Raw genomic sequence first — 12,600 nt, forward strand, 5'->3', positions numbered from 1 at the left:
TTTATTTTTAAGAATGTAAGTGCTTGACATCATGATCCTGGATCTCTAAATACATAGAATATGTCTCCTAAGAATACTATTATCTTATGTAGCTTTAATATTATTATTACATCCCCAAATTAATATAATCACCTAAAATATAGTTCCTATTAAAATTTCCTCCATTATCCCCAAATTATCTTTACATAAACTTTGGGGATAAAGGAGGGGATTATGTGTTTAGATGTAAATAAACACATAAATTATGGTTCACTCATACATTTGGTTCTCCTGTCCTTTGAGTCTCCCATAATCTACTCTTAGAGAAGCTTCTGACCATTTTTTTGTTGTTTGGTTTCGTATTTGTTTTAGCCTTTTATGACATTTTTTTTTGAGACAGAGTTTTGCTCTTGTTGCCCAGGCTGGAGTGCAGAGGTGCGATCTCAGCTCACTGAAACCTCTGCCTCCCGAGCTCATGCGATTCTCCTGCCTCAGCCTCCCAAGTAGCTGGGATTACAGGTGCCTGCCACCATGCCTGGATAATTTGTTGTATTTTTAGTAGAGATAGGGTTTCACCATGTTGGCCAGGCTGGTCTTGAACTCCTGACAGGTGATCCATGTGCCTCGGCCTCCCAAATATCTGGGATTACAGGCATGAGCCACCGTGTCTGGCCCGACTGTTTTATTCAGTCTGGAGCGTTTGTTTTATATAGTACCCCATATCTTGGGCATTTCTTCTTGTTTTTCCATGAGTTCAAGTTAACTATTTTAATAAGAACACAACATAGAGTATATGGTCTACTTACCAACCTTCCCTTGCATCACATAAGGAGGCACATGATAAAAGTTTACTCCAGTTTTGGCGATAGTTACTTTGATCAATTGATTAAGATGGTGTTATCGACTGAATGTTTATGTTTTCCCCAAATTCCTATGTTAAAATTCTAACCCCTAATGTGATGATATTAAAAAGTGGGGCCTTTGAGAGGTGATTAGGCAACTAAGGTGGTGTCCTCATGAATGGGATTGGTGCTCTTATAAAAGAGACCCCAGGCTGGGTGCATCTGGCTCACATCTGTAATCCCAGCACTTTGGGATGCTGAGGCGGGTGGATCACCTGAGGTCAGGAGTTCGATACCAGACTAGCCAACATGGTGAAACCCCATTTCTACTAAAATTACAAAAAATTAGCGGGTTATGGTGGCGGGTGACTGTAATCCCAGCTACTGTGGAGGCTGAGGCAGGAGAATTGGAGAATCGCTTGAATCCGGGAGGCAGAGGTTGCAGTGAGCCAAAATCGTGCCATTGCTCTCCAGCTTGGGCAACAAAAGTGAAACTTTGTCTGAAAAACAAAACAAACAACAAACAAAAAAAAAAAAGAGAGAGAGACTCCAGAGAGCTCTCTCATTCCTTCCTACCATGTGAGGACACAGCTAGAAGACAGACATTCTTGAATCAGAAAGTTGTCCCTCATCAGACGTGAGGATATGCCAGTACTTTGATGTCAGATGCCACTGCCTGCAGAATGGTGAGAAATAAATATTTGTTGTTTCAGTTACCTAGTTTATGGTATTTTTGTTTTAATAGTGTGAACAAAGACAGGTGGTATTCACATGCTATCTTCATTCTAAAGGTACACTCTTAACTTTGTAACTAAAAAGTAATCAGTAGGCTGACACTTTTAAGACAATGTGAATATTATGTTTCCGAACATATTTTCACTGGATGGTTTTAGCATCCGTTAAATTTGTCATCTCATCCTCTATTCTCAGCCTAAATGTGTTACTCTACTTTATTACTCAAGTTACAACTGAAAGACAGAAACTTGGATATCAAGCTATAAATGTTTTGCATTTCCTGGGAACACATGATTGTAGCAAACTCTTAGATAAATTGATCCTAATTATGTGTCGATGTTCATTATTCATGAGGAAATTAACCTTGATCTCATGTCAGTTCATGGCATGATTTAAACCATCCATGTATCTTAGGTAAGTCAATGTTTCCCCATGTAGCCGAGGTGCTAAGTGCAAGTATTAACTTATTCAGAATACCATCAACCTTGTCAAAACCATAAAACTGCTATCTCTTTATTAGTTGACCCAAATTAATGATTTGGACAGAGATGTTTCAAGACATTTTGAGATACAAACCATTAAACAAATATACCAAATAAAATACAAGAGACAAATAGAAAGCAATTGATCTGAGGCTATTATTTATATAACAAATAAGGTTTTATCATGTTAGAAACACCCACAGAGCCGCAGAGATCAGCCAGAGCTGGAGGACTCTTTCTAACTGTTGATTCCTCCTCCTCACAAAGAGTCACACACTTCATTTTGCTTAATTGTCGGTTTGAGGACAATGTTTCCTCCTTTCTTTCTTTCACACTTCCCTGTTTTCCTCCATTATAGAAAGAAACTTCTCACTTATGTATGAGAAATCACAGTCACTTTTATGAAATAGTTTATGCTGAACATTAGCCCTTCCTTCTCTGAATCCCTTGAATGCTGGAATAGTTGCCAAGTTGTGTTTTCAACTGAAGACGTCCTATTGCCCAATACTAATTTATTCAATGGAAATTATAAGAAAAATTAAAATTCTTACAAGCACATAAATATTTTTTTCTTCTCTATTCCAGCCATTTAGGAACTTCTTAGTTCTTTGCTTAAGATAATATATGCAAAAGGAGATGCTGCTTACCAGCTTCTAGCTTTTGTTTTCCAGCAATCCAAAGAATAATATCTCACTAGAGATTTTACAATAAATGCTTCAGAAAGATATATCAAAAGGGAAGAGTTCCTAGTATATGGGGTACGAGAGGTATCATGGAATGGAAGGGATAACATGATAATTAAGAAAAGCACAGATGTCCTTACAGAATAGAAAATTTTCTGGTCCTAAAGGAGAGGAGTTGGAAAGTGGGTAATGAAGGCTGAGATGCAGATGGGACCTGAGAAACAGGGCTAGCTAGGAAACAAAAACACAAATAATTGTTTTGGGTCCAAAGAGTTAAGGCCTTCTTATTCTCTAAGGAGAGATCCTTGGAACTAGAAAGGCCAGAGAGACAGACTTGCTCATAGACCTGCAGGAATAAAATATATTTCACGGAGAATGTGCACAGGGAGTTGTATGTATACTTAGAGGAACTCCAAAATTTCTCTCCAACCCCTTGTTGTCAAACATAAGCATCTGTTTTTGAGTTCTGACATAGGAACTTGGGATAACTAGATGACCTCTCAGCACAATAGGCTCTAGCAATAGGAAACTGACTTGAGTGTCATCAGCAAGGTGATGGAATAGGAAGCCTCAGGCCCTCATTTCTCCATGGAGAGACTGACTTGACAACAATGTATGAACTACATTGCCTTTGTGAGAACTCCAGAAACTAGTTAAGAAGTTGTAGCACCTTAGGTGAATGTAAAGCCAGGAAAAGATGCATCAAAATGGGGAGAAAATGTCGCATTTTACTCATCCCAGCCACTCCTTCACTCTGGCACAATGCGACTTGATCTACAGAAAACATTAAAGTCCCAGTGGAACAGGAATTAAAAGAAATTAAAAACTGTGTAAGCAAAAACTCAGTTGTATGTAAAAAAGCCCAATTCCCCTTAAGGAAGGGAAAGGGCTGGAGTCCTTTAAAATTAACTGCCTGTTTTCTTTCTGAAGCTAGTGAACCTTATCTCTCCCTTTCCCAGGCATTGTGAAGACTCTGTTTCCCCAGCTGTGCAACTGCAAGGTCACTAGGCAGATAATCTCAAGTCATAAAACATAATGTTCCTTGAAAAGGAAGAAATGATGTAATGCATGTCTTAATTAAATAACTGTCTTTGTTTCTCGCTTCTGTAATATGCTCACCCCTGCACAGATCTCCCCGCAACCCACAAAATGCTTAAAAGTTAACCAGACTCTTTGTTCAGGGCTCAGTCCTTTGGATGTTAATCTGACTGGGTTGGTGCACCTAAACAATTAAATAATTCTTCCTCAACCCCTCGGTCTCTCCAATTACTTAATTATCCTGCTGTACCAGGTTCTCTCTTAAAGAGGCAAGAGGAGTAGACCATGAGTCCAGCATTCTGGGTTTTGTGGCGACTACCCAAGGTACTGGTTTCTGTCTTGCCTGACTCAGTGCAAAGTTGAATGGCATATTGTGAGCCTCTGAGAACAAAGGCAAGCACCCTGTTTCAGCACTAGGGAGACTGTAGTACTGCAGGCAGACACCAGGGGGAGAAAGAGGAAGAAGCAGGCAAAACCCTTTTACTAGGAAATTACACACACATATCCCAAAAAAGTTTGAAGGGCCCCCAGAATCTCTAACTATGCTAACCGATAAAGGTCTTCCACTACATAAAGTCAGTTTGTAATTACTGGAAAAGGTCGGTGTGTTTTTCAGATGCCCAAATCTCAATAAAAGATCACAAGGCATACAGAGAAGCAAGAAAACATGGCCCAACTAAAGGAACACAACACATCTCCAGAAACTAACTTTAAAGAAATAAATATCTATGAGTTACATGATCTTGTAGAGATATTGGTACACTCATATTTATTGCAGCATTATTAATCATAGCAAAGAGGTGGAAGCAACCCAAATGTCCATCAATGGATGAATAAAGAAAATGTGCTATATACATACAATGAAACATTAATCAATCTTACAAAAGAAGGAAATCCTATCATGTGCTACAGCAAGAATGAGACTTGGAGATCTCATGCTAAATAAAATAAGCCATTACAAAAAGACAAATACTCTGTGATTCCTCTCATATGAGGTATCCAAAGTAGACATGTAGCAGGACAAGTTGCAGGCAAAACCCCTCAGACACTGAGTTAAAGAGGGAAGGGCTTTATTCGGCCAGGAGCTTTGGCAAGACTCACATCTCCAAAAACTGAGCTCCCAGAGTGAGCAATTTCTGTACCTTTTAAGGGCTTACAACTCTAAGGAAGTCTACATCAGAGGGTCATGATTGATTGAGCAAGCAGGGGGTATGTGACTGGGGGCTGTGTGCACCAGTAATCAGAACAGAACAGAACAGGACAGAGATTTTCATAGTGCTTTTCTATACAAAATGTCTGGAATCTATAGATAACATAACTGGTTAGGTCAGGGGTCAATCTTTAACCAGGCCCAGGGTGCGGCGCTGGGCTGTCTGCCTGTGGATTTCATTTCTGCCTTTTAGTTTTTACTTCTTCTTTCTCTGGAGGCAGAAATTGGGCATAAGACAATTTGAGGGGTGGTCTCCTCCCTTATTCCCCCGCTTTGAGAATCTCACTCATTAGTGGGAGTTCTCACTTTCATTTTCACTACCCATGTCTTCTTGCAAGACAGATCGATAGTGATTCACATAGTACACTTGCGCTGAAGCATTTTGGGGAACTAAGGTAGCGATTAAGCTTTTTATCTTTTGAAGAAGTACAGGTAGCAAACAAGGAAGCAGTAAGCAGATTTCTATTACTATTATAACTCCTGTTATAAGAGTTTTAAATCTTTCTAGCACTGGGAACCATTTTCCAAACATGGCCCCAGGATCAAATCCATGCCACACTTGCACAGGCACATGTGCCAGTTTTGTCATATTTCTAACTATGTCTTCAACTACTTGCCCCTGATCATCTATGTGTAGACAGCAATTAGTAAGGTTAAATTTCCCACAGACCCCTCCTTCAGCTGCTAGCAAGTAGCTAAGAGCCAATCTATTTTGATAGATACCATTTCTCAACTGAGTTTCTTGCCAGGCCAGAATAGTCAAGGCTCTGCCAGTCTTATTAGTGCTTATTTCTAAGACAGCTTGTAGCTGTATGATTCGGTTGAGAATGTAAATGGGGGTCCAGTATCTCCATGAGCCATCTTGTGTCCAAGTAGCAGGCCCATAATATTGTATGATTCTCTCAGGGGGCTATTTATTATCTTTCCAATTTCCTATAGCTATGCTTCTCTTTTTGCGGGAAGCATAGACAGGGAAGCCCAGGAGTTCACCTGTCTTTATGGGCAGTAGGGAGAAAGATGGTTTAATAGTGCCAATAACACTACCTGCCCACTGGTTGGGTAATTTGGCATAAGGTCTATGCCCACATATCCAGTATAATCCAGTGGGGGCTGTCCAGTCCTGGTGGTACTCCGGGTGGGTCCACATGGTTTGCAACTTTGGGAATTTACTAAATGGATTTTTCTTAGTGTGGTTTGAACTCCACTAGGTGGCTGTTTTTGTAGTATTATTATACAGTTTTGCCCAAGGCAACTGAGTCTTCCCACAGGAAGGGTGAAGTCCTTCCCCACTCTTGCTATACAGTATTGTCTAATGATTGAGGCTTTTAAGACCCAGAAGTTATCAGGGTGATTTTCTTGAGCCGGGAATTTATCAGGAACTGGGTCTCTAGGTACTGATTCTCAGGCTTCCCATGGCCGTTGATCTCCCATTATAGTTCCTCCACATACATAACATGAAGTGACATTGAGAGGCTGGGCTACATGCTCAGCTAATTGCAAGAACAAATTTCTTGTTTTTCCTGGAATTTCTGGTACTGGCACATTCAGTTCATCATAGAAATTTGAAATACTGGCTCAGGAGAGCATTTATAAACTTCTTCTCAAACTACAATATTTACTCAAGGATCCAGTCCAGCCCCATCGATTTCTAGGGTTACATGCTCCCCCGTTTTCCAGCGAGGATCAAGGGGGTTGGTTATTCCAAGTTTTAAGGGGTTACACTGACCACTGGTACAGGAAGGGCCACTTTTCCTTTTCTGAAGGTGGACAGGATTTTTTTTCATTTTTTATCCAAGTAGCCTAAAAGACACAAGACCTGTATCCACATTTATTTTCACACAGTCCTAATTCATGACAAATGTACTTATTTTTTGTCATATAGCCCCTTTTTTAATTAAGAGAACCACATCCTATTTCTAACTTATTACTATTAATGACAGCACAGGCATCAAATTTTAAGGTGACTTGTTTGGGAAACTCTTTTTCTTCTGTTTTGGCTAACACTTTACTCCTATCGTTTATGAGCCCCCACGAGTCCTCAGTCCTTAATCTTATTTCAAAAACTGTGGTCATGGGAGGCTCAGATGGGTCATAACACGCATCAGGTTGGTCATTTCCTGGGTTACGTACCTTGTATAGAATAACATTATACAAACAAGTTCTTTTTAGAGTTCCAGTACACTTATAATAACCATAAAATAATAGGACTGTAACAACTTTTTGTCCTACCTCGGTGACTTGATGTATACACTGGGAACAGTCCTCAGTCTGAGGAAGGTCAGTTGAAGTCCTTACTGTACAAGTCCAAATTTTAAGGAAAATGAGTACCACAATGAGTTGTCTCATGCTATGGCCACGCATGGACCAGTCAGCTTCTGGGTGTGACTGGAGCAGGGTTTCTTCAGAGTCACTTTGCAGGGGTTGGCAAAGCTGTTCCCGTCCACATACAGCTCACAGTCTACTGATGTTCAAGGATGGTCTTGGAGGTTGGGACCACTAGAATAAACTGAGTCCAATACCTCTACAGTTATGTTCAGCTGAGCTCTCTGATACTGAGAGCAAGGTGGCGGGGTTTAGGGTGTTGCAAACTTCAATGGTTATGGGGATTTTCACATAGCAAGCTTTATTACTTGGTTAATCTAGCATTTGCTAGCCAATGATGTCCTTTGGTATTAATCAAAGTTACCACAGCATGGGGGATCTTTATATTCAGGTTTTGCCTAAGGGTTAGTTTATCTGCTTCTTGTACTAACAGGGCCATTGCTGCCAGGGCCCTTAGACATGGAGGCCAGCATTTGGAAACCCCATCTAGTTGTTTTGAGAGATAGACCACTGGCCTTGGCCAGGGTCCCACAGTCTGGGTTAAAACTAACTGCCATATAGAGTATAAAGGGTTTTGTCAGGTCAGGTAGCCCCAGGGATGGGGCCGACGTGAGTTTTTCTTTTAACTCATGAAAAGCTCGTTGCTGTTGGTTGTAATAGATGTAGTTTATCCAATCTGCATTTTTATTAACTGTTATCTACTAAAATATTAACTTAAATCTTGCAGCTATTTGATTTCAAGCTTTAAATTGATCTGGTATTCCCTGTGGGAATCCAATCACATCTAAATAGATGTGAGAGTTGAAAGATCCATAAGGGGCTTCTCTCGCTGTACGATGTCTTAATTTTCCTCCCTCTGGTTGATGAAATGCCAGGGTGAAAGGGAGAGCCAATTGGACTAAAGTACAAGTGCCACTCCAGTTATTTGGCAGAGTGCCCAGTAAAGGTCCACCACAATACCACCACACATCCGCTGGGGGATGAACAAGGGCTGACTGATTGATAAGCTCTTGAAAATTCTTAAGCTCATCGCATCCCTTCAGGTCTCCAAGGAATGCTAAGTTTCCTGAGAGACACAAAGTGAACTTAGTGTTGGGAGATGGAAGCTGGATGATCCTCGGGGGCTGACCCGCAGGGTGCCAGACTTTGGGATATAGCAGAGAGAGCTTGGCACAACTTATTACTCCAGGCTGTAGAATCCTGGAAAAGAGCTTCCATGCAGCCCATCCTGGTCGAATGGAGGACCACCTTAGTGGAAAGGGGACAATCTGGGCCTTTGGCCTGCCATGTGCACAAGCATAACAATTGCTTTTGTTTAACATGTGGAGGGAATATTTGATCCATTTCAACCAGGCATTTGCATCTTGGTATCCTGTCTTAATTGCCAAAATTTGTTTTAAGTCTTTAACTTCTATGATTCTCTACTAAAATGAATGTATGATTTTAGGAAATTACAAAAACCAGTTGGGGCAGTCCATCCTTGCTCTTTAGACATTCACAGATGTTGGACCAACTACAGCACAAAAGCTCTACATTGGGGGGCAAAACTCCTGCTTGACAATGGAGTCTTTATTGAAATTTCTCTGGATTACGTGGTCCTAATTTACTAATGTCCAGTCTGAGGAGAGTCGGGAGAGACAGAGGTACTTTTCTAAAATAGAGAGCTGTCTTTGACTTGGCAAGTCCCCACAGGGTATAACAAGGCAAGCATTAAATGCAATAATTTGAGGTGAAATTGACTTGGCTATGTTAATAACTAGATGGTCAGCAACAGAGAGAGGAAAGAAGAAAGAGTAATAGAATAGATTAAAGAGTTAAATTTTTATTAGCTTTAGTTTGGTAGGGTTTTCCCCTGGGACTATGGCCCACGACTCTGGAGGGGATGGTGCTTTCTTGACTTGGGTGTGATGAGTCCATCCTTTTTTTTGCTGTACAAACAGCAGTCTTGGTGGTTAGCAGCACAAGGTAGGGTCCTTCCTAGGCTGGCTTGAGTTTACTTTATTTTTTCACCTTTTGATGAGAATGTGATCTTCAAGCTGGTGCTGGTTTACCGGAAATTCTAGGGGTGGTACGTGTGCTAAAAGACTTTTAGTTTTGAGGGAAAGGGAAGTGGAATATAAACCAAGTATATAATTTTTAGGAAATTGACCTTTTGTTTTAAATGTGGGGACATCAGCAGTGGACTTTATAGTCCTTAGTGCCTTTCTACTGAGAAATTTCCTTTAGCACCTATTTTTTGTTAATTTTTAGACCAAAGAAGCCAAACACCATTCTATATTTGACAATGTTTCCTGTATGATTTTTATACCAGGTAAACTAAATTTCACCTTTATATTAGTGTGCTATTAATGTTAAACTTAGTTTTAATAAAACTTTGTAGACATATTTATTTAATTTTTAATGTCGGACCATAAGGTAAGATTTTTATAGACTCTTTTAAACCTTTTAATAGTATTTGTTGAAGAGCAGGTTAATGCATTAAGAAAAATCTGTTATGTTTTTATTTTAATATTCAGTTCACAGAAAAACTGGATTATACCCCTTTGACTTTAGCCAATAAGTTTACACACAGAATTTCCTTTACAGTTAATGTTTTAAAACTTACTTAAACCTTCAGAACAATTTTTTAACCTTTTAATGTAGGTAAAAATCCACATTCTTATGCCTCCTTATAATCCTTTTACCAGAGATACATTTTACTTTTCTTATACACCTTGCACATAAACTGTTTTTTCAATAGTTTTACATTCAGGAGGCCAAGTTACTTTTAAATTATACAACATTTCTTGCATAAATTTTTTAAGACTTTTTTTTCTTTTTCATGACTTTGCAGACAATTCTTCGACATGCCTCAACTTTCTGACTTACTACAAACATTTCTTTAACAACCAGTTAATTTATTTCAGGACAAGAATTTACCATGTAACATTCTTTTTACATAAATTCTGTCCCCCTTTTGTCCCTTTATTTTTTTTTCCGAAGATAACCATTCTTTTCCAAAGCAAATTTCCTTTATGTCTGTTGTCTAGACTGTCTAAGGCCACAAGATTAGAAGTTACTAGAATACATGTTACACTGTTAACTTTTAGCAAATTTTACTTTTGTTGAAAACCTTGTAAGTTTGGGATTTCAATTATCCTTTGCTATTAATAAGACATTGTTTAGTCCAAATTAACTTAGAATTGGTATAGATGGCTTTTTTTTCCCTTCAATTACCCAGGAGGAACCATCCATCATCCTGTCCTGAAGGGAGTTCCTCCTAGGTCTGGTTGGACCTTTACATGGTAATTAAGATTTAGATCCCCTGTTAGGAAACCTGCTGGGTTAAGGGAATTTTCAGTGGTTAATGTTAAATCTTTTTTTTCCTTAGGATACTTCTGAACTGATGAGGTGTGCTCACAATGAGGTTTCCTCTAAAAGTTATTTTTCTACTTTCTTGTGTTAGCAAAGCAGTTGCCACTACAGATTGAATGCATTTGGGCCATCCACAGATTACTAAGTTAAGGGTTTTTTATAGGAAGGCTACAGGTTGTCAACAGCCTCAGTGCTTTTGGGCTATGCCCTTGTTTACACTTACAACAAGGTGGTATTGGAGTGTTGTAGGGTCACAGAAAAGATCTTCAATTATCAATTATAGATTTTAAATTTACCCTGGCTTTTAAATGAATAGGGTACACTGTTTTTTTCTTAACTACTTGTATATCTCTTTCTTTCTCTCTTTAACTTTCTGTCTCTTTCTCTTTGACTTTCCTTTTGCCTCTGTCTCTTTCTCACTCTCTCTCTGCCTCTCTCTTTCTCTTTCTCTCCTTGACTCCCTCTTTGTCTCTCTGTCTCTTCCTCTCTCTCTCTCTGCTGGTCTTTCCTTGCCTCTGCCAGCCGTTATGCTGCTGTTCTCTTAACCACTGTGGGTGGGTGGGGGTGGGGGGGACAGTGGGGTCTAAAACCAGCTGTAACCAAGTGTCTATGTACGGGAACCAGTCTGGGTGCCCTGGCTTATAAGTTACCTTGTGCCATACCTTTGAAACAAGGGACCTGTCCAGGCTTCCTTCTGATGGCCAATCCACCTCTAATACTGGCCAGTCTATTTCACACAAAGTTCTAAGTTTTGCTGGTGTCATAGTAACACTGTAATCTTCCTTAAATCTTTTCTTGAAATTTTTCAATAGAATTCCTAGTCGGGTGGGCTTACTTTGTGCCTGACCCATGTCTCCTTGAGACAAAACACCACGCTCACACCACACACACACTACAAAACAAAGAATCGGTAAAAAGGGCACACACACACACTTTTACAGTTTACACCAAACCAGAATCAAAACCAAAATCAGAGTATCAAGAAGTCCAAGCCAGGTCAAAACCAAAACCAAAGTATCAAGCAATCCAAGCCAGGTCAAAACCAAAACCAAAGTATCAAGCAATCCAAGACAAGTCAAAAACAAAAACCAAACTGCCAGTACAGGCACGTCATGGGTGATTGGACCACTCTTCCACTCAAATGGAGTGGGCAAGTTCCAAAGACCAGTCTTATCAAGTTTCAGATGTCCAGACTTCAAGTGCCTGCTCCTTCCCAGTGTTCAGCCACTGCTTTGATCCTCTGCTAGGGCCTACCACACGCTGCTCTGGCAAGGTGTTCCACCGGGGCAATTGCCTACCTGGGAGCGCTCTCAGGATCCACGTCAGTCAGGCTGGCTGGAGTCTCCTGCAGGGATGCCCCACAGGGGAGGCCTAAGCTGCCTAAGGGGCTGCCTTGACCATCCATTAATCACCTCGCTTCCTGGTCAGGGAACCAAGAAATGAAACAGGACAAGCCACAGACAAACCCCTCAGACACCAAGTTAAAGAAGGAAGGGCTTTATTCGGCTGAGAACTTCAGCAAGACTCACATCTCTAAAAACCGAGCTCCCCGAGTGAGCAATTTCTGTCCCTTTTAAGGGCTTACAACTCTAAGGGGGTCCCCATGAGAGGGTCATGATCTATTCAGCAAGCAGGGAGTGTGTGACTGAGGGCTGCATGCACTGGTAATCAGAACAGAATAGAACAGGACAGAGATTTTCACAGTGCTTTTCCATACAATGTCTGGAATCTACAGATAACATAACCATTTAGGTCAGCGGTCGATCTTTAACCAGGCCCAAAGTACAGCGCTGGGCTGTCTGCCTGTGGATTTCATTTCTGCCTTTTAGTTTTTACTTCTTCTTTCTTTAGAGGCAAAAATTAGGCATAAGACAATATGAGGGGTGATCTCCCCTAGACACAGAGCAAACATGGAACAGAAAGTAGGGTGGTGGTTAACAGGGGCTAGGAATAGG

The 12,600-nt window shown here is 40.4% G+C and overlaps 1 protein-coding gene across 2 annotated transcripts in view; it reads right to left on the bottom strand.

Moving 5' to 3' along the window:
* Positions 1-12,075, bottom strand: part of MS4A4A (membrane spanning 4-domains A4A) — a 127,164-nt gene extending 115,089 nt beyond the window's left edge. The window contains exon 1 of one of the 2 annotated variants that reach the window (XM_077962778.1): positions 11,944-12,075. Coding sequence is in view for 1 of the 2 variants with exons in the window: in XM_077962776.1 (XP_077818902.1) it covers positions 11,944-12,050 (107 nt within the window). In the remaining variant the exon portion in view is untranslated. The remainder of the gene's footprint in view (positions 1-11,943) is intronic. The other variant, XM_077962776.1, reaches the window with a different exon arrangement.
* Positions 12,076-12,600: the final 525 nt, after the last annotated feature.

This window comes from Macaca mulatta, chromosome 14 (genome assembly GCF_049350105.2).
Source record: "Macaca mulatta isolate MMU2019108-1 chromosome 14, T2T-MMU8v2.0, whole genome shotgun sequence".
NCBI classification, from domain to species: domain Eukaryota; kingdom Metazoa; phylum Chordata; class Mammalia; order Primates; family Cercopithecidae; genus Macaca; species Macaca mulatta.